Source organism: Heptranchias perlo, chromosome 25 (genome assembly GCF_035084215.1).
Source record: "Heptranchias perlo isolate sHepPer1 chromosome 25, sHepPer1.hap1, whole genome shotgun sequence".
Classification (NCBI taxonomy): domain Eukaryota; kingdom Metazoa; phylum Chordata; class Chondrichthyes; order Hexanchiformes; family Hexanchidae; genus Heptranchias; species Heptranchias perlo.
This window is the reverse complement of record NC_090349.1, coordinates 30,780,397-30,802,726: the sequence shown is the minus strand read 5'-3', so window position 1 is coordinate 30,802,726 and position 22,330 is coordinate 30,780,397. Positions and strand designations below refer to the sequence as shown.

General features: G+C 44.3%; 1 protein-coding gene and 1 long non-coding RNA gene across 2 annotated transcripts in view; one reads left to right on the top strand and one right to left on the bottom strand.

The window, feature by feature from the left end:
• LOC137342177 (uncharacterized) overlaps positions 1-19,409 on the top strand; it is a 37,841-nt gene extending 18,432 nt beyond the window's left edge. The window contains exons 2-3 of the long non-coding RNA XR_010967211.1: positions 2,402-2,453; positions 19,085-19,409. This is a non-coding gene — a long non-coding RNA (uncharacterized lncRNA). The remainder of the gene's footprint in view (positions 1-2,401; positions 2,454-19,084) is intronic.
• The window catches only part of scarf2 (scavenger receptor class F, member 2), a 49,273-nt gene extending 28,564 nt beyond the window's left edge, over positions 1-20,709 (bottom strand). Inside the window, exons 1-6 of the mRNA XM_068005919.1 lie at positions 20,030-20,709; positions 19,210-19,268; positions 19,005-19,106; positions 15,433-15,949; positions 3,603-3,821; positions 2,099-2,227 (exon numbers count right to left, since the gene is read on the bottom strand). Of these exons, the coding sequence (XP_067862020.1) occupies positions 2,099-2,227; positions 3,603-3,821; positions 15,433-15,949; positions 19,005-19,106; positions 19,210-19,268; positions 20,030-20,163 (1,160 nt within the window). The 5' untranslated portion in view covers positions 20,164-20,709. The remainder of the gene's footprint in view (positions 1-2,098; positions 2,228-3,602; positions 3,822-15,432; positions 15,950-19,004; positions 19,107-19,209; positions 19,269-20,029) is intronic.
• Positions 20,710-22,330: the final 1,621 nt, after the last annotated feature.

The window sequence follows — 22,330 nt, the reverse complement described above, 5'->3', positions numbered from 1 at the left end:
CCGTGTTGCCAGGTAAGGGAGAAAGGGGGGTGGGGGTGGTGCTGGGTTCCTCCCTGGAAACACCCGTGCCACCTCCCACCTAAGATTCTTTTTTAAAACGGAACCTTCTCTTTGGGGTTCCAGGGGCCTGGACTCCCAAGGTGGGCCCCACATCAGCCACTCAGCGGCCTGGTACTGCTGGCTGCTAAGACTCTGCTGGGCCTCTGAGAGGCCAGGAATGTGGGAATGCATGATGTAGCAGCAGGTTTCACTGTGCTACACTGACATCTATTCTGCGTTATATACAGGCACAGAGGCAGATGAGGCCCATTTGAAAATGACCTCAGATCCCAGGAGAGGTTATACAAGTTAAGTAAAAGCACAGAAGCCAACGCCAGATACAAAGAGCCAAAAAAAGACGAGGTCTAAAAAACAATATGAGTCTTATCTGGAAAACCAGGACGAGTTATCGGGCCTCATATTGTGAAATTATTCAAATGGCTGTTGCTTTCGACTTGCTGCTGTTTCAACTGTTAGTCCTCAGTAAACCTTTCATTTATGAAACTAGCAGGCCAACATCTGGAAATACTTTACTCCCAACCCCGTCATCTATAGCATGTGTACCCAGGCCACTTTAAGGCTAATATTATTCAGTGTGAACAAGTTTTGTCCAGCTTTCTCAAATATCTGCAAATCTGTGATTTACTCACCAACCAATTTAAGTGTTCAATGTCACATTAAGGCATGGACCAGCAACGATCTTATAGCATTGCTACGTCAATCTCAAAACTTTCATTTAAATTACTTTGTCTCTTCATCCTCTCTTGAAGATATTGAGTTAAATTTCTTCCGTTACCCCGGAGGGCCACTGGCCACATTTCACTACTGCAGGTGTCTGAGGCCTATAGCAGCAACATTCCTCCCTCCCACTAGGGTCGCCAACCCTCCAGATTGCCTTGGATTCTCCAGGAATTGAAGGCTAATCTCCTGGACACTGCCGTGAGCAACCCAGGAGAAAAATCATAGGGGCATTAAAAAAAATGAGGTTTTTTTTTTCATTTTCTTTGAACACTTTCCTTTATTAAGTATAAAAAAATATTGGAGATGGGGAAAATAGGCTGTTTGACAGGGTGAGGCGGTTGGAGGCAGGAGGTCATGTGATAAAACCTCCAGGAATACGTCCAACCAGAGTTGGTAACCCTACCTCTCACAAATACCACAGCCAGAAATCTTACTGGGAACCGCCCAGCATTGTTTCAATTAGGAAAATCCACCTAGGTCAGCAACAAGAACCAGTGGTGGGTGCAAATCTTGGCCACTGTCTCATCCAATGCCTCTCCACATGGCCATTTATCATTTCTGACTTTTAACAGTAAGCTGAGCTCCATCCTGTCCGCACCCAATATCTACATGCATGCACTTTCCAGCAGGTGCTATTAGATAGTGATCAAGATCAGGAACCTTGGTCAATTTTGCCTCTCGCTAACCCAGGGATGATGAGGCCAATTGTAGTGTCCTTACTAATGTCCAGCTGAGATCATCTAGCTCAATGCAGCCCAGGGACAGAATCCAGGATCGTCTTGGTCTGGAATGGTTTAGTACTACACTGGGTGGTACTAAATTTACCTTGAAGAAGCCTTAAACAAGCCTTTAATCAAGAATAGGTTCACAGAAAACAGAACCAAGGCAAGTAGATGGAGTTGAGGTACAGATCAGCCATGATCTAATTGAATAGGGGAACAGGCACAAGGGGCTGAATGGCCTACTCCGCTTCCTATGTTCCTAGAACAATCCTTTAATCTCCAGAAAGTTACAAACATAGCACAATCCCCATTTTTTAAGATATTAAGCTTTTTCCCTCCATAAAATAGAAGCTGTGATCATACGGTCTACAATCCGACAAGTAAGCCCTGGGACACCAATGTACAATATGCAATTGGTTAATGCCTCCACTAAAACAGAATTGAGCATTCGTATGTTGGTATCTCATGACGGAATGTCAATGTTTTGAATGTTTATAAGTATGTGTGAACCACATGTTTATATTTTGTGTGGTTACACATCACTGAGCTCACACTGCATCATTATGGAGTGTTGCCCTCTGCTCTCCAGTACTTACAAGAGGCCGTGGAAACCTTTGTTGCAGATACATTCTCCAGTTGCAAAATGGCAGATTCCATTGAAGCAATCTGTGCAGACTGAGTTGCAGTTCTCACCATAGGTACCATTTTGGCATTTCAAATCACACCTGTTAGACAAAGAAAGAAATGGTCATCGAGGAAAGAAACTACAATGAAAAGTACATAAAGTGCTCTCCGTGGTTGCTTTGTCAGTCACAATAGACAGCATCGTCCTCCAGAGTATACACAATCACCAAAAATATCAAACATCTCCTTTAATAACTATCTGATTTGCATTGCAGCTGATGGCATTGGCGTCTGTACTCCTGTAAGGATGCGACAATAACCCAGCAGGTAATGCAAACTTACATCTGCAGTAAGTCTACAGTTTTGAGTGAACAACTTGCACTTTTTTGGTGCCTTTATCATTGCGAAGCATCCTAAGACATTTTACATGGGGGAAGGGGAGATGGAAGTTACCAAGCAGGAGTGCGGAGAAGAGTAATGGGATGTGGCTGGACACATTGTCAAAGCAACAGGCTTTGAGGAAGCTCGTGAAGATGAGGAGACATCGAGAAAAGCGGACTGATTTAGGAAAAGAATTTCAGGACGCAGGGGCACGATGGCTGAAGGCCCTGCCACCAATGATGGAGTGAAGGGAGGCCATGACAGATGGTAGCCAAAGTCAGAGAAGTGTACAGTGTGGGCTGGGATACAGGGCTGGAGGAGGTTGATGAAGTGGGTAAAGCAAGGCCACAGAGGAATTAGTGAACAAGGAAGAGGATTTTGAAATTGAACTGAATTAAGGTACAGGGAGCTAGTGGGAACTGAGAACCGGTAGTGGACAGAGAACCAGTCAGGGACAGAGAGTCAATAGAACTTGGTGATGACAGGATAAATGAGAAGTTAATATGCAATAGGATACAGACAGCAGAGTTTTGGATGAGTATGGATATGAATGAAGAGTTTTACTAGAGTTTTCTGTAACTGTTGAAGTGATAAATCATGAAATCTAGCTCCTCAATTGCTCATTGAGTTTATCCATTGACTAGTTAAACCATGCAGAACGGAACGTTTCCAGATTTTATCCCCAGTCTGTGCTTAGTTAGTTGAGTTCAGTTGGCAGGCATGCTACAATTGGACTCAGTACTCTTGGGTTAGAGAGGGGAAACTGGCAAAGGTCTCCCGCTCATAATCACTGTCCAGTGGCCCCTGAGTATATGGATGTCGGGAAGGACAATATCAGGCTCGCTGTGATGCACCCATCTTTGAGTAGCGTGGGGACACTCACTGTTTTGATTCATTCCTGAAGAATGGCTACTCGTGTGAGGTACTGGAGAGTGATTGATCCCATGGAACCGTACTCCAGCACACAGTCAATGCCTTCAAGAGAAACAAACTGGCAGAGAAAACTGGTGAAACTTAAGGTTGGCTTTAATGACAAGTGATTCACTCTCAGCCCTCAGCTTGATAAAGCAATGAACAGCCAAAGCAGGTCCTTACCGAGCTCCAATCCATCCAGGATTGCAGTGCAGGCATTTCCCATTGATATGGTTACAAGTATGTCCATCTTTACAACGGGGACATTGTTCTCCACATCCTTCCCCGTAGAAGCCTGCAGAGCATATCTTATCACACCTGGTTCCATTCCACCCAGGCTCGCAGGCTAGACATCGACCATCAGCAATCGTACAGGGCTGGAGATTCTTACACTGGCCACACCTAAAGTTACAGAAAAGTCAAAGTCTAAATTGTTAAATAAAACATGGCATTTTTATCGTTCTAGCCTAGAAATGACTGTTGGTGTCATCAGTGGATGAAGGCTTAACTGTTCTTTTGACATTTCTTAGCCTGCTATTTTAACACAGACACTAGCCAGTTTATTTTAAATGGGCTAAGGCGTTTGCTAAAATAGTAATTTGTAGGCTGCTATTTTCAGCCCTTTTTCCTTCCATGTAGGAAATCTGTCATCCTTTCCTGGTAACGCCAATAAGGAGAACTATGTTATAAGATGGCCCTCCACCCGGTACTTTCAGTTTCCAGTCTTCTGCACATGACATTGTTTTATCACCTGGCCCCTGATTGTCTTAATTCATGCATTTGAAATGGGCCAGCTACAGCATTGCCAACACCAAACAGCAGTACCAGAGAGACCTGGGGTTTACATACAAAAATCTTTGAAGGTGGCAGGACAAGTAGATAAGGCTATTAAAAAAGCATACAGGATCCCCTTGGCTTTATAGCATAAAGTACAAAAGCAAGGAAGTTATGGTAAACCTTTGTAAATGACAGATTAGGCCTCAGCTGGAGTATTGTGTTCAACTCTGGGCCTCACACTTTAGGAAGGATGGCAAGGCCTTGGAGAGGGTGCAGTGGAGATTTACCAGAATGGTACCAGGGATGAGGGACTTCAGTTATGTGGAAACAATAGAGAATTTGGAATTGTTCTCCTTAGAGCAGAGAAGGTTAAGGGGGGGTTTGATAGAGGTGTTCAAAAATCTGATGGGTTTTGATAGGGTAGATTGGGAAAAACTATTTTCACTGGCAGGAGGGTCGGTGACCAGAGGATACAGGTTTAAGATAGTTGGCAAAAATCCAGGAGGAAATGAGGACAAATTTTTTATGCAGCACGTTGTTATGATCTGGAATGAATTGCCTGAAAGGGTGATGGAAGCAGATTCAATAGTACTTTTCAAAAGGAATTGGATAAATTGAAAAGGAAAAATTTGCAGGGTTATGGGGAAAGAGCAGGGGACCAATTGGAAAGCTCTTTCAAAGAGCCGGCACAGACACAATGGGCCGAATGCCCTCCTTCTGTCCTGTATGCTTCTATGATTCTATAAACACCAAACAGTAACACTAACATTAACATCAGCACCGGCAGCAAACATCAGCATCAACACCTACAGAAACACCAACACCAACAGAAACACCAACAACTACAGCAGCACAAGGCCAATATCAACAGTAGCATCAACTACAGTTACAGCACCAAACAGGTGCACCAGTGCTAAACATCTGCACCAGTACCATCAAACAAAAGTACCAGCAACAGCAGTAGCACCAACACCTACACCACCAGCCGATAGCAGCACCAACACCAAACTGCAGCACCAGCACCAAACAGAACACCAGAATCAATAGCAACCCCGGCACCATATAGAAGTGCCAACATTAACAGCAGCATCAGCACCAACAGCTACATCAACATCAGCATCAGCACCAACAGCTACATCAACATCAGCACCAACAGCTGCACCAGCAACAAACAGTAGTACCAGCACCAAACAGAAGGGCCAGCACCAAACAGAAGGACCAGCACCAAACAGAAGGACCAGCACCAAACAGAAGGACCAGCACCAAACAGAAGGACCAGCACCAAACAGAAGGACCAGCACCAAACAGAAGGACCAGCACCAAACAGAAGGACCAGCACCAAACAGAAGGACCAGCACCAAACAGAAGGACCAGCATCAATAGGGGCAACAGCACCAAATAGAAGTGCCCACAGCCACAGCAATACCAACAGCCGCATCAGCACCAACAAACATCAGCATCAACGGCAGTACCAACAAACATCAGCATCAACAGCTGCACAAATAAACATAAACATCAACAGCAGCACCAACAAACATCAGCATCAACAGCTCCAACAGCAGCATCAACAGCTGCACCATCAAACATCAGCATCAACATCAGCATCAACAGCTGCACCAACAAACATCAGTATCAACAGCAGCCCCAGCAAACATCAATAACAGCTGCACCAACGAACATCCAGCATCAACAGCTGCACCAACATCATGAACAGCTGCACCAACATCATGAACAGCTGCACCAACATCATGAACAGCAGCACCAACAAACATCAGCACCAACAGCTGCACCAACAAACACAGCATCAACAGCTGCACCAACAAACATCAGCATCAACAACTGCACCAACATCAGCATCAACAGCTGCACCAATAAACATAAACATCAACAGCAGCACCAACAAACATCAGCATCAACAGCTCCAACAGCAGCAACAGCTACACCAACAAACATCAGCATCAACAGATGCACCAACAAATGTCAGTATCAACAGCAGCCCCAACAAACATCAACAACAGCAGCACCAACAAACACCAGCATCAACAGCTGCACCAAGAAACATCAGCATCAACAGCTGCACCAACAAACAAAGAATTACCAACAACAGCTTCAGCACTAAGCAGCAGCACCAGCACCTACAGCAACACTAAGACCAAAAGCAGCACTAATAATAGCTACATCTGCACCAAACAGAAGCTCCAGATTCAACAGCAGCACGAGCACCAAACACTAAACAGCAGCACTAGCACCAAACACCAAAAAGCAGCACGAGCACCAAACACTAAATAGCAGCACTAGCACCAAACACCAAAAAGCAGCACTAGCACCAAACACCAAAAAGCAGCACTAGCACTAAACACCAAAAAGCAGCATTAGCACCAAACACCAAAAAGCAGCACTAGCACCAAACACCAAAAAGCAGCACTAGCACCAAACACCAAAAAGCAGCACTAGCACCAAACACCAAAAAGCAGCACTAGCACCAAACACCAAAAAGCAGCACTAGCACCAAACACTAAACAGCAGCACTAGCACCAGCACCAACTGCCGCACTTGCATCAAGAGCAGCAGGAGAAAAACAATCAAAAATCTCCAGAAATACAGGTGGCTTTGGAATCACTGACACCTTACTTTCTTTTTATCATTCTTCGGGATATGGGCGTCACTGGCAAGGCCAGCATTTATTGCTCATCCTACTTGCACTTAAGAAGGTGGTGGTGGGCCTTCTTCTTGAACTACTGCAGTCCATGTGGTGAAGGTATTCTCACAATACTGTTAAGTAGGAAGTGCTAGGATTTTGACCCAACGATAATGAAGGAATGGCGATATATGTCCAAGTCAGGGTGTTGTGTGATTTGGAAGAGATCTTGGAGGTGATGGTGTTCTGATGGTGTTCCTATGCACCTGCCGCCCTTGTCCTTCTAGATACTAGAAGCTACGGGTGTGGGAAGTGCTGCTGATGAAGCTTTGGTGACTTGCTGTAGAACATCCTGTAAACAGTACACACTGCAGCCACAGTACACCAGTGGTGGAGGGAGTGAATGTTTAAGGTGGTGGATAGGCTGCCGATCAAACAATCTGCTTTGTCCTGCATGTTGCTGAGTTTCTTGAGTGTTGTTGGAGCTGCACCCATCCAGGCAAGTGAAGAGTATTCCATCACACTCCTGACTTGTGCCTTGTAGGTGGTGGAGAGGCTTTGGGGAGTCAGGAGGTCAGCCACTCACCACAGAATACCCAGCCTCTGACCTGCTCTGGTAGACACAGCATTTATGTGGCTGGTCCAGTTGAGTTTCTGGTCAATGGTGGCCCCAGAATGTTGATAGTGGGGGATTCGGCGATGGTAATGCCATTGAACATCAAAGAGAGATGGTTAGGCTGTCTCTTGTTGGAGATGGTCATTGTCTGGCACTTGTGTGGCACAAATGTTGTTTGTCACGTATCAGCCCAAGCCTGGATGTTGTCCAAGTCTTGCTGCATGCGGGCACAGACAGCTTCATTATCTGAGGAATTGCGAATGGAACTGAACATTTTGCAATCTTCAGCGAACATCCCATTTCTGACCTTATTATGGAGGGAAAGTCACTGATGAAGCAGCTGAAGATGGTTGAGCATAGGACACTACCCTGATGAAATCCTGCAGCAATGTCCTGGGGCTGAGATGATTGGAGAGTTTTCCCCCTGATCCCCATTGACTTCAGTTCTACTAGGACTCCTTGATGAATTTGTCTGCTAATTACAAATATGTAGCCTGCTCACCAGGGCCCATCCTCCATTTGCTAACAGTTTCCCACACTTTCCAATTCCCATTCACCAATCACTAACAGCCTCTAACATTCACCATGGAATGAGAAAAGACCACTCAGACTTTAAGCTTACTCCTCCAGATAGAAAACCCTGTCGAGTGCTCTACCCATCCATTTAATATCCTTGAGGGAAAATCCTACGTATAAACTCTCTGTTTTGCCAAAGATAATCAAGCAAAACTTCAAAGAATCCATGTATCCTTCCATCTCCACCATTCAAGCCTCCAGATGTCCTCCACAGCCACCAACCCCTGAGCGCCCACCTGAGTCAAGTGGTAGGCTCATTTAAAATGTAAATCGGGGTCCTGTGACATACATAGGACAGCACTTGTCATTTTAGGAGAGTACTGGGTGGAGCGTATGCTATGCACGCTCCTCCCAGTATCAGCTGGAGGCCAAGCCAAAGAGGAGCCGACAGATAAGTTTGTGTTTGCTTTTGTGGGGCAGGAAGGAACAGGAGTCCTCCTCCGGGCTCCACAAAACCAGCCTGGGCAGCTGCCATTCTGGGTCGCCACTTTCCCAAGATCGCTATCTTCACCCCCCACTACTACCCCCCCCCACCCCACCCCGTCCCCCCACCACCAGACCTACCAACTTCTGCCCCACAGCTGGCTGGCTGGGCCGGGCCGCCCGATTCTGTGGCTGACTGGAGCTAGCGGGCCGCCCCGGGGCACAGCTGGCCTAACGCTAATGAAGCCCAACCCACAAAATGGACCAAGCCACTCGCCGAGACTACCAGATGGCCAGCTGCCACACTCTACCAGCCAACCGCCCGAAGTCCGCTCAGGGTGAACATCTACCCCACTGTGTCCCGCGGAGCATGTGATCATCTCATTCTACACCCACCCTATAACCTCTGATCTCATTCCCAACTCCTTTTTGAATGAGGTATTTGAAACAGGAATAACTGCTCTCAGCTGGGACTCTGATCCACATAGCCACTATGCTGTGAGGGAAAAAAAATCTTTCAACCTCCAGCTTTGCTTAAGGCTCGTTAATTTTAAATCTGCGTCCTCTAGTTCTGGGCTCACAGTTCAAATCATGACCTCGCTTAAACCTACATCAAGTATTCCTCTCAGAATGTTAAAGACCTTCCGTTTTCTTTTATTCCAATGTAAACAATTTCAGCCCCTTGAGTCTTTCCTCATATCTTAGAGCCCCGAGTTAATAACTGTAGTTCATGTTTATCTCTTGACTTCTACTAGCATGTGTAGCAGAAATGATAAAAGGAAAATGATTATGCGTTACACACGCACACTTTGGATCGCCAACTGTGAGTTAAACTAGTGTGAATTAGGAGGCTGGCATTGGATTTCTGCACTCTGCATTGAGTTCTCACCCAGTGTTTTCACGGAGGGATCAGAATCAGTTGCCATACACACTTGTATCAAACTGCCTACCTATGGCGGCTGCATGTACATAGTGTGGCAGGAACAGGAGTGTGGGGGAGGGGGTTTCACAAATCCCCAATAGCCTTGCCTCATCTGATTAATATTCTGTATGTCTGCCCACAAATTGCTGCTCACTGCGTGTTTTGATCCGGCTTTCCTGTTGTCTAGACTGTGTTCCAGATTGTTTTACATCTTTCTCTGCGTTATTCTGGGATCCTGTTTGAGAAGTTCCACATGTTTTTTAAAATGTTTACAGCTGTGTCATGTGAGTGGCCTTAGCCTGATCCCACCCTCACCCTAGGAACCCTGTCAGTCTTTTCTGGGAACTGTGCAGGATCATTTAAGTTTTAGTCTTTTATTTGGTAATCTTTACCCACAACGGAAATAGGCCACAGGTGCAGACTTACTTCTAGTACTAATCCATTAATAGTTTACCTAAACAAGGCTATTTTGATGATGTTGTTTTATTTTGCAATTTTCTCCCCTCCTCTGCTAAAGGACTCTTTCTGCGGTACATTTTCATAGGTACCGGCAACCCTCAACTGCCTTGCCTAAGGGGTCATGCGTGAGTCTGGACAGTGTTATTCAACTCATGTCTAACGAACCTCTCTGAATTTTTTAAGGAGGTAATAAATGTGGTAGAAAAGGGAGTGTCTATGGATGTTATTTATATGGACTTCCAGAAGGCATTCAACAAGGTTCCTTATAAGAGACTGTTAACAAAGCATGGAATTGGAGGCAACCTATTGGCTTGGATAGGGAATTGGTTAGGAGGTAGGAGACAGAGAGTGGGAATAACGGGTATGTACTCAAATTGGCAGGATGTGACTAGTGGTGTCCCCCAGGGATCTGTATGGGTGCCTCAGCTTTTCACTATATTTATAAGTGACTTGGATGAAGGAATAGAGAGCCATATATCTAAGCTTACTGACAACACTAAGTTAGGTGGAACAATAGATAGTGTAGATAGGAGCAGAAAGTTGCAAAGGGACACTGATAGATTAAGCGAGTGGGCAAAACTGTGGCAGATGGAGTTCAATATGGGGAAATGTGAGGTCATCCACTTTGGACCTAAGAAAGATAGATCAGAGTATTTACTAAATGGCGAGAAGCTAGGAACTGTGGACGAGCAGAGAGATTTAGGGGTCCAGGTACAGGAATCACCAAAAGCTAGTGGAGAGCTACAGAAAATAATTTAAAAGGCTAATGGAATGTTGGCTTTTATATCAAAAAGGGGGCTGGAATCCAAAGGAATGGAAGTTATGTTGCAGCTGTACAGAGCTCTGGTTAGGCCCCATCTGGAATACAGCATTCAGTTCTGGGCATCGCATCTCAAGAACAATATATTGCAGCGCAGATTCACCAGAATGATACCAGCGCTAAAAGGGTTAAATTATGAGGACGGGTTGCATAGACCAGGCTTGTATTCCCTTGAATATAGAAGATAATGTGATCTACTTGAGGTGTTTAAGATGATTAAAGGATCTGATAGGGTAGACAGAAACTATTTCCTCTGGAGGGGGAGTCCAGGACAAGGTGGCATCACCTTAAAATTAGAGCTAGTCCATTCAGGGATGATGTCAAAAAGCAGTTCTTCACACAAAGGTTAGTATAAATCTGGAACTCTCTCTCCCAAAAGCTGTTGAGGCTGGGCCAATTGAAAATTTTAAAACTGAGATTGATAGATTTTTGTTAGGCAGGGTATTAAGGTTTACAGAACCAAGGCGGGTAGATGGAGTTAAGGTACAGATTAGCCATGATCTAACTGAATGGCAGTACAGGTTTGAGGGGCTGAATGGCCTATTCCTGTTCCTATGGAGAGCATGACCATTAAGCCTAATTCTTAATCTTGATGCCCACACTAGTGCATTTTCTAGCAGGAGTCACTACATAATGATTAGAAGCAGGAATCCTGGCTCATGTTCCCTACACTAGTCCAGGGGTGTTGAGGCCAATTACATGCGCCCCAATTGCCACAACAGCCGTGATCAGCTAACCTAGCACAGGCTGGGGATGGAACCTGGTACCTCCCTAGTCTGTATAACATAGTACCATGCTGGGCCATTAGACGTACTTGTTTTTATTTTCTCATTATTTTAAATTATTTACTTGCTCCCTGTGCCATGTCCTATTTTCCATTCGAACAACCGGGATAATGGACCACTCCTGTGACTCCAACAACAGCCTGTTAAGACAGCAATGAAGATTAGCTCATCTCCAAATTTCTCTTCCCTTCAGGGAGTGTCCCAGCTCCAACAGCCCGGCAGAGATCAGCGACTCACTCCTGCCATAATGCGGCATAGCACATGGGTCAGTTCAACACCTCAGAGGGTATCTCTGACAATTAACTCACCTCAGGAAGATAACACTATAGAGGAGTTTCACAGTGAAGGTTTCATTGCTGGAACAGGGTCACATCAAGGTATCTTTTCTAGGGTCTTTGATCTGGTCCGAACCATCCTATTACCGTAAATATATTAAAATTCTTACTTGTGCACTTCCTGTCTGCAAAACCCTACTTCCCGTTGTCACGTCTTTGTCAACATTTTCCATTATAAGTGCCCATGTCCGAAGCTGGCTACCTAAACTTGTCACACTTTAATTACACTCTCTGACCAATAGTGGCACTGTAGCACCTTTGTTTTGTATCTCCCAGCTCCTCAGCTGATACTGCAGATAAACGCCTACACTCCAATCAACTCTACCTTTCTGCTTCGCACTGAAATATGTATGTGTGCACTGGTCCAATTATCCCCCATCCTCTAACCCCCCCGCTTCACCTGAAAACTACATTTAGCCTAGACCTTGCCTGTGCAGGAGATCGCCTGGTATGATACCATTTCTTTTCATAGTATCACAGGCAAGCATACAGAAGATGAATGACCATCACTTACACCTTTAGATGCATTTTATTGAGAAACAGCCCAATACAGCAATAAAGGGACTCAACTCCCACTTCGATGACATTGTAAACTTACTCTAAAGGAATGTGTTGATGATTTCACTAGATATACCAGAAGAAATCTTCACAAATGTATTTACGTCATGGCTCCACATAATGCTCAGAGAGGTTCTTATTCCATCGAGTTGGAGACACCGTTGGGCTTCACCACACCAATAGCACCAACAAACAACGGATCAAAGAGAAGGATATTGAAGCCTGCCGAATTATGTTATATTTTAGTGGACCTGGGCAGGGAGTTGAACCCCATCTTTATATTTTTAATTTCAGATACAGGGTGCTGGACTCTGACAAACAACAGCCCTCCAGAAATGATGTTCCTTTCATCTAACCTGCTTGTTAGAATTTGTTTGGGGAGTTGTGGCAGTATTCCCTGCCCGTTTAAGCTGTGGGGCACCAAAGGATGTATATTTTCTAGATACTTATGTGTCTGTATACCTGTACGTCTGATTGCAAGGAGGAAAATCAGATAAGGTGTAAAGGATTGCCTGGGTAGAACGCGTGGAGGAAAATCGGAGAAAATCCTCTCCTATCAATTTTCCTCCACGCGTTCTGCCCAGGCAATCCTTTACACCTTAGCATAATGAAAAGGCAGATTTGCTCCTACAAGTTTAGCGTTGGCGTGTAACTGTATCAGTTTCACCACAACACTAATCTTGTGGAGGGGAAATCAGGTGTCAAGGCCCTTCCGAGAGCCTTACTCTTTTTGGCTCCTGTCTCAGGTCTGGCCCTCACTCTGGACCCAAGCTGCAAGGTGAAACCGCTTCAGACTGATGCTACAGTTAGTGTGACCTTGCCCTTCATTTTCAGCCAGGCAGCCCATGTTCAACTTTTGATATGGGAATTATACTTCATCCAGAACGCTACTTCAAGTTAAATCATGGCAGTAGGACAAAGGAACACAGGTTCCAACTGATGAAAGACTAAGTTAGGATTGATATCAGGAAGAACTTATTTACACACATAGAATAGACTTTTGGGTACAGTAAAGGAGGTAAAAACACTGGAATCATTTAACAAATAGCAATGTGCTGTGATGAGAGGGAACTGTTCTGGATGAGTAAGGAAAATAAGCTTCCTCATCTGTATCTGTCTTGTGACTTTGTGAATTCCATTACATAATCACTCGTTTTTAAAACCATCATCAACTTTTCCAAGATGATCTCAGACATATTGTGGTCGATTTTGATGTGCTCACTTCCATTGGGCTGGAGTAGGGTGGATCGAGCTCACTACACGCCCAATGGAAGCAGTCGGAGGCCTGAACCATTTTCACAGTCGGGCCCTATTTGAATTCCATTGGTAAGCTGCTCACACACTCTGAGCAGCTCGTCAATCGAAGGGAGTGGGAAATCCAGCATCTCCTCAACAGAGCTCGGCCAGTCCAGGTAGCTTAAAGGGGGATGCAGACAATCCCAGCAGACAGCTGAAAAGGAATGGGATGGTGGGGGGGTAGGGGGAGTTCAATTTTTGTGGAGCAAGGAAGAGCATTAACGTTCCATCCATTGGTACTTCAAAATTTCATCAGCAACTTATTGACGTCGTAAGATCCTAATTTGCATGGGATAATGAGGCTCCAGACTGCGTCCGGCTGGAGCCTGGGCCCCCTATTTCAAAGCCCACATCAAAATGGCAGCGGGCCAGGACAGTAAGTTGTGCACTCCCATTTTCAGCGTACTACTGCCCCATTTCTACCCGAGAGCGGAGAGGAAAATCGCCCCATTATCTTTGCTTTAAGTTCCCTAAGACCTGATTCACAAATACAACAAAAATTGACAGATCTCCAACAATCTACATGACAAAAAAATCTGCTCGCAATTGATGGTTTTAGCAGAAACAATTCAGCCAAGGGTTTCTGAGTGGGTTCTCAAACCTAAGTGTGGACAATACTATCCATCCACTCTGAAGCTGTATCCTGCAGTCAACGTGGGTTATACCAGAATCATGTTACCTTAATTTCTAAAACGGGATGCATTGTTGAATTTTTTTCCACCAGACACTGCCGTGAGCTGTCATTTCAATGTAAAAACTTGCTGTTTTCACTGAATATTAAATACTGACAAAGTCAATTAGTGGCAGTTGTGAAAACATTTTTCTCAAAAGTGATGGACTTTGGTCGGGGGAGAGGGGACGTGATCAGTCTAACCAGTGTCTGTGTGATTGAGCCTGTCTGTCTCTATATGTCAATCGGGGTCATTTTAACTTTGGGTAATGGTGTGAAACGGCCAATATCAAATTGATGGACCAAATACACCTCGCCCAATTTTCCCTTCCACGGACTTCACCCGTTTTACACTATCGTCCAAAGTTAAAATTACCCCCAATGTATCTGTATCTGTGTGTTTGTGACTACGTGTCTGTGACTTTGTGCATATGTAAACTGATCTGTTGATGTGCACATCATTTGATGATGAGGTGAGCTGCTGTCCATGCTAATTGAGAGTTCCTGGTATCTGCCATCCATCTAGTAAGATTTAATCCTGCTTCTGTAACCGTCCAATGACCAACAGATGACTATATTCCAGGGAGGGGAGGGTGCAAAGTAGGCCTCTTTGTTTTGAGTTGGCACCAAGATGATGCACCTGATGATGGGAAATTAGAACTGAGTTGATCTTCTGTGTCAGACTTGTTAATCCGACACCTGGGCCACTTCTGTAGGGTGATGTTGATGACTGACTAATTAACCAGGGACCTGGAGGGGTAGTCCTTCAGTGGGGATGGGATTCTTCCCACTCTGCTCCAGATACTCCTGTAAGACAATGCCTGAGCAAGATAAGCAGTGCATAGCTTACCTGTGAGCTCAGCTTTATCTGGTTAACTCCAGCAGTACCGCTGCGCACTAGGGAGTCCTTAAGCTTTGGCTCTTGGCAACCTGTGCCTAAATTCTTTCTGATTAGGTAAGTGGGGTGTGGCCCTACAGGGAGAGTACGTGTACTGCATATTAGGCAAACAGAAACTACTTAAGTCACTCTCTCAGTAGCCCGTGTTGATACTCTTAACCATAAAGATAGGCTTCCACATCTGGTAGGCACCCAGGTGACCAAAGCAATAGAATCCACAGATAATTCTGTAAAGCATACCTCCTTCTACACCCGAGGCCAAAAAATCCAGCCGGACAGGGCTCCCTGCAGTACTTCCCTCTGTATCCAAAGTAGCACGCACATGATCCATCGACAGGGTTACATTTCCCGTGCACGCACTGGCAACGCTCACACCTCAGCCCCCAGAACTTCTCCTTGCACTGGCACCTCCCCATCTGCTGGTCGCATGGCGAGCTGTTACAGGAGCACTGATTGTAGCAGTTGTGTCCCCACCAGCCCGGCTGGCAGATGCACTTGCCCGTTTTTGGGTCACACTGAGAGTTGGAGCTGCAGTAGCAGGTGTTTGAACAGGTGGAGCCCCACCTATGTGGCTCGCATTTGCACTTCCCGGTATTCTGTTCACATTTCCCATAGTGGCACAGACAAAGTTTATCACAGGTTGGCCCCCAGCGGTTGGGGTTACAAGTACATTTACCAGTCGCGTCCGCGCAGCGCCCGTTCGGATGGCACAGGCACATCTCCTTGCAGTCCGGGCCCCAGAACCGTTCAGGACACTCTGAAAAGATAAAAGACCATAGTTTAGACAACTCTTAACAGATGATATCCCAGGTACGCTTCTGGAAAAATCCTGGGCACAAAAAGACCATTCAGCCCATTCAATTTCATACTCGAGCATGCTAATTCTCCCATTATAACGTCCAACTGTATTCTGAACATCTCAGACATTTTTGATTCCATTATCTTAGATGTTAGATTATTCCAAATGTTTATCACCCTTCAATAAAGGAATATTTTCTATGATGTGATTTAAATTTACTTTTCATTCATTTAAATATGTGTTCTCTACTCGGAATGGCCTGACTCATCTTCACATTACAATCTGAGTTCACCTTTTCTGTTCCAATCAATACGTTACATACCTTGATAAGATCTCTAGATTGTACAAAACTAATTCTCTATCGTTCCTCAAAGCACATCTCCTTTATACTTGGGATCAATCTTGCTGATCCTCTCTGCATCATTTTCACTATATGTATATACTCTTTGAAATTTGCCAACTATAGGAACATTAGGAATGGGAGTAGACTATTCAGCCCTTCGAGCCTACTCCACCATTCAATTAGATCATGGCTGATCTACATCTCAACTCCATTTATCTGCCTTTGTTCCATATCCCTTGACACCCTTACCTAACAAAAATATATCAATCTCAGTATTGAAAGCTATAATGATCCTAGCATCCAGTCATTTGGGGGAGACAGTTCAAGATTTCTACTACTCTTTGTGTGAAAAAGTGCTTCCTGATTTTGCTCCTGAATGGCCTCACTCTAATTTTAAGATTATGTCCTCTAGTGCTTGATTATGCTGAGGCTTTATAATGTACAAGCCTGGCCACGCTTGTTACACTGTATACAAATTTGATACTGTTTCTTCAAGTTTTAAGTCCAGATTATCTATGTATATAATAAATAACAGCAGCCTCAAAACAGACAGTGCAGCACCACTCATCACATCTTTCCAGTCTGAGAAACTTCCTTTTGCTCCCACTCTACTATTCTGGCAATACATCCCAACATACTATTTGCTCCTTTAATTGCATCTCCACATTGAAGGTGATGAATCTACTGGAACTCCCAGGTCACTTTCCACTTCTCCCTACACTAACTCTATTCCCTGAATTGGACAACTAATTTTTCTTCCAACATGCAATACTTTGCTTTTGTTGGTATTAAATTTCAGTTATGATTTATCTATCCAATTCCATAATAGATATAAATCCTCCTGAAAAACATTGGCTGCATCCTCCATCCCTAATGCATTTCCTATTTTACTGCTATCTGAAGACCACAGTAAAATGCTAGTATCGGTCTTTATTTATTCAGCAGGGTAAGGGTAACTCACTGTGTAACTGTACAAAATTACAGATGTGTAAGTGTACAGACTCCTCTACCATCAATACTGGTGTCCCTCCAACATGACTTAAATGGGGATCTGAGCATATTGGCTCTAGTATAACAGTTGTACCTGATGCAATGTGAATGGAGTGTGGTCAAACTCATTTTTAGGGTGAATCTAACCTTGTGGACCACCAGAATGGCACTGGTAGCAAGGTTGATGCACACACAGCTGGGAGAAGCTGGGCAGTCATGCTGACTGCTCTTGTTTTGGATGAGATGCATACTGGCTTAAGTACACGGGGTACAAATGAACTGGTAAATGAAAACCACAGGGGTGGTGTTGAACATTGGAGCTGAACCATACTAAGCTGGGAAATAATAGGTGCCGGTTTGCATCCCTTTACTACACGGTGAGCTCCTGATTTCAACCATGCTGCCATTTTGCTGCCAAAGGGGCAAGCTAGGTAATGGTATCATACCTAGATCACATCAATCAAAAGGAGCAGTCAACTCACATTACCAATCTCTGAGCTACACACAAAATTATATAGTCTTTATTTATTCAGCAGGATAAGGATCACTCACTGTGTAACTGAACAAAAATACTGTTTATTCAGCAGGGTAAGGGGAACTCGCTGTGTAACTGTACAAAATTACAGTTTATTCAACAGGGTATGGGGAACTCGCTGTGTAATTGTACAAAGTTACTGTTTATTCAGCAGGGTAAGGGTTACTCACTATGTAAATGTACACAATAACAGTTTATTCAGCAGGTTAAGGACTACATACTGTGTAACTACGAAAAAACAGTTTATTCAGCAGGGTAAGGGTAAGTCACTGTCTAACTGTATGGAGTGTTTATTTATTCAGCAAGGTAAGGATCACTCACTGTGTAACTGTACAAAATTACTGTTTATTCAGCAGGGTAATGGTAAATCACTGTGTAACTGTATGGAGTGTTTATTTATTCAGCAAGGTAAGGATCACTCACTGTGTAACTGTACAAAATTACTGTTTATTCAGCAGGGTAAAGGTAAATCACTGTGTAACTGTTCAAAATTACTGTTTATTCAGTGGGGTAAGGGTAAATCACTGTGTATCTGTAGACAATTACAGCTTATTCAACAGGGTAAAGGTAACTCACTGTGTAACTGTACAAAATTACAGTTTATTCAGCAGGGTAAGGATAATTCACTATGGAACTGTATAGAGTATTTTTTTAATCAGCAGGGTTAGGATCTCTCACTGTGTAACAGTACAAATTTACAGTTTATTCAGCAAGGTAAGGATCACTCACTGTGTAACTGTACATAATTACCGTGTATTCAGCAGGGTAAGGATCACTCACTGTGTAACTACAAAATTACTGTTTATTCATCAGGGTAAGGTTAATTCACTGTGTAACTGTATAAAATTACTGTTTATTGAGCAAGATAATGGTAACTCACTGTGTAACTGTAAAAAATTACAGTTTACTCTGAAGAGTAAGAGTAACTCACTGTGTAACTGTACAAAATTATAGTTTATTCAGCAGGGTAAGGGTAACTCACTGTGTAACTGTGTGGAGTGTTTATTTATTCAGTAGGGTAAGGATCATTCACTCACTTTATAACTGTACAAAATTACTGTTTATTTAGCAGGGTAAGGATCACTCACTGTGTAACTGTAGGGAGTTACCATTTTGTTCACAGTAATGGTTAAGATTTTACTCACTGGTCTCGCAGTTGGCTCCAAAGTATCCGTGCCTGCATCGGCATTCGTTGGGTCTGACACAGATTTCATTTGCTTTGCAGGTGAGGTTTCCCTGACAGAGAGCTGGACAGTGAGAGAGAAGCACAGGAAGGGGTCAGGGAACACTGGCTGGCACAGGTCATGCGGAATTATTAACAATCAAAGTAGCATTTGAAAAGTTACTGACCTATTGAACATTCATTGCCTTGCTGTTTCCACCCAGGACAACACACTACTCCAAGAGAGCTTTGGGGGGAGAGAAAGAGAGAAAAAGTCTTGTCATTATCCATAAATGTATTTATATATGTGTAAGGTGTGATTTTTAAAAAAAATCTTCTCATAAAGCCATTATAAAAATCCTTGCCCCAACAAAACTAACAATTCTTTGTCGCAAATAAAACAGGACCAGTATTATAACTGCTCTCCCATCGGTTGCTTTACCAGCTCTCCACCAGTATACAGACCACACCCCAATCCCCGTGGTTTCCAGCCATTGCAATAATTGGATTCTGTCTGAGATTAAATGTTGAGATTCAGATTCGTTTTATCCCAAGGCCAGGGGGAGAGGAGGGAGACTTTAGACCGAGACGGACCCGGGCTCCTGATCCCATTCCCCACTCTGCCTCTGATAAACTTTTTACAATTAAAGTTTGACGCCTTGGCTGGCGAAGGAGAAAATTAAAACAGAGAACAAAAATTCGGAAGAGACTGAAACTATCTGACTTCATCTCCAGTTGTGGGTTAGAGAGGTCTGGAGGTAAGGGTTTCGAGTGAGTTCAGATTTGGAGAGGAAGCACACGAACGTTAATAACGTTAATCGCAGCAAAATATTTAACCAAATTGATCAGAAAATATTTTGAGTTGTGGCTGCCCAGGTGACATTCTCAGTCAAAGATGCCCCTGAGAATTCCTCCTGAGCATCCCCAGTGAGCGCTATGGGGTACTCGGGGTCTCAGGATCCCCTCACCCCCCCCCCCTTTCCCAATTCCCAATTCACGACGTCTTACCCTTGTGTCCTGCACACATTCCTGCCGCTAGGATTAAGCTCCTGGCCCCGGCTTATAGCCGCCAGAGCGACCAGAGCAGCCCAGAAGCAGCAGCTTGTGCTCGGATCCATTGTACAGACAGCCCGCCTCAGCATCCCTCAGAGAAAGTCAGCCTTCACCCATCCATCAATCCATCTAGCACGTCCACCGGACAGTCCCGTGTCATCCCGGAATCAATGCGCACAATGTCCCGATCAGTGAAGTTCAGGCTGGGAGCATCCTTCAAACTTTAATCCCAGGGAAACAGATGAAAATCCACCAAAGTGAATGAATAACAAGGGGGCTGTGCCTTTCAGAGCGCCATCCCTTCCTCTCCGACCCAGATCCACTTCTCCATCCGTGAAAACTTAAAAAAAAACTTTCCCAACTTCAATCCCGTTATGACTATGATTTTTTTTTCTTTAAATTATTCTACTGCCGTCAGATCCCCAGAGCTCCCAGTAATCCTGATCCGAGATCGCTCCTTCATTATCTCGCAGTAAATTATTTTCATACACTCTTAGAGTTGGATGAAGTTGTCCACTTTTTCCTTGTCTCTGTCCTGGACGGAGAGCTTGGCACCGAAACAGCAGTCGGGGGGAGGGCAGCTGTTCTGCCACTGGGTGTTCCAGCAGGAGGAGCCCAAGGAGGGGAAATGCCTGATTCGTTACCGTATTTTTTGATCAGGGTTTCAGAACTTAAAGAGAGGCTGCAGATCAGTCGCGGGCGTGTGTGCAAAAAAAAAACACACAATCAGTTCAAGTATTTTTTTTAATCTAGAAGTTTTACAAATTCTCTCTCGTTGACGTGACCTCCCCAGTTCCTGATGTCAGGCCAGCTCCCAGAGGTGTTCAAGAATTGGTCTCCTCTTACACATAGCCCAGACCTATAAATGCAGTCTCTGAATAGAAAATATTACAGCTTCCAATCGAAGGGTACAATTTAAAGCAGCCCTGCTGTAAAACGCGGGGCAACAAAAAGCAAAAAATGTTGGAGTTCCGTCTGAGGGAGAAAACGGGATAACATCTGGGGGACTAACATGGAAACCAGTTCTGACAAACGATTGTAGAATACACCACCTAAAAAAAGTTAACCTGAAGTCTCTCTCAGCTACTTCTGGATCTGCTGCGCATCTCCAGCATTTTTTAATTTCAGATTTCCAGATTTTGTTTATAACAGGATCAGTTATCCCAGCACTATAGGATAGATTTTGATGTGTGCGATAGTGTAAAACAGGCGATGGCGAGTGGGCAGCCCGTTTGACATCTCTCCCGATTTTTATTTCCATTTTCAAGAGAGATGTAAAGCGGGCTGCCGTCTTGCTATCACTTGTTTTACACTATTGCACAAAGTCAAAATCTAACCCATGCACAACAGGACCAACTATCTGAGCACGGACTATACAACAGGACCAACTATCCCAGCACGGACTATACAACAGGACCAACTATCCCAGCACTGACTATACAACAGGACCAACTATCCCAGCACTGACTATACAACAGGACCAACTATCTGAGCACGGACTATACAACAGGACCAACTATCCCAGCACGGACTATACAACAGGACCAACTATCCCAGCACGGACTATACAACAGGACCAACTATCCCAGCACTGACTATACAACAGGACCAACTATCCCAGCACTGACTATACAACAGGACCAACTATCCGAGCACTGACTATACAACAGGACCAACTATCCCAGCACGGACTATACAACAGGACCAACTATCCCAGCACTGACTATACAACAGGACCAACTATCCCAGCACTGACTATACAACAGGACCAACTATCCCAGCACTGACTATACAACAGGACCAACTATCCCAGCACTGACTATACAACAGGACCAACTATCCCAGCACTGACTATACAACAGGACCAACTATCCCAGCACTGACTATACAACAGGACCAACTATCCGAGCAGTGACTGTGCAACAAAGAAAGAAAAAGTTTGCATTTATATAGTGCTTTTCACCACCTCAGGACATCCCAAAGCACTTTACAGCTAATGTGCATTTGAAGTGCAGTCAATGTTGTAATGTGGGAAACACCACAGCCAATTTGCACACAAGACCAACTATTCCAGCACTGACTGCGTACAACAGGGCAAACTATCCCAGCACTGACTATAAAACAGGACAAACTATCCCAGCATTGACTATACGACAGGACCAAATATCCCAGCACTAACTATACAACAGGACCAACTATCCCAGCACAAATGTGTACAACAGGACCAACTATCCCAGCACTAACTATACGACAGGA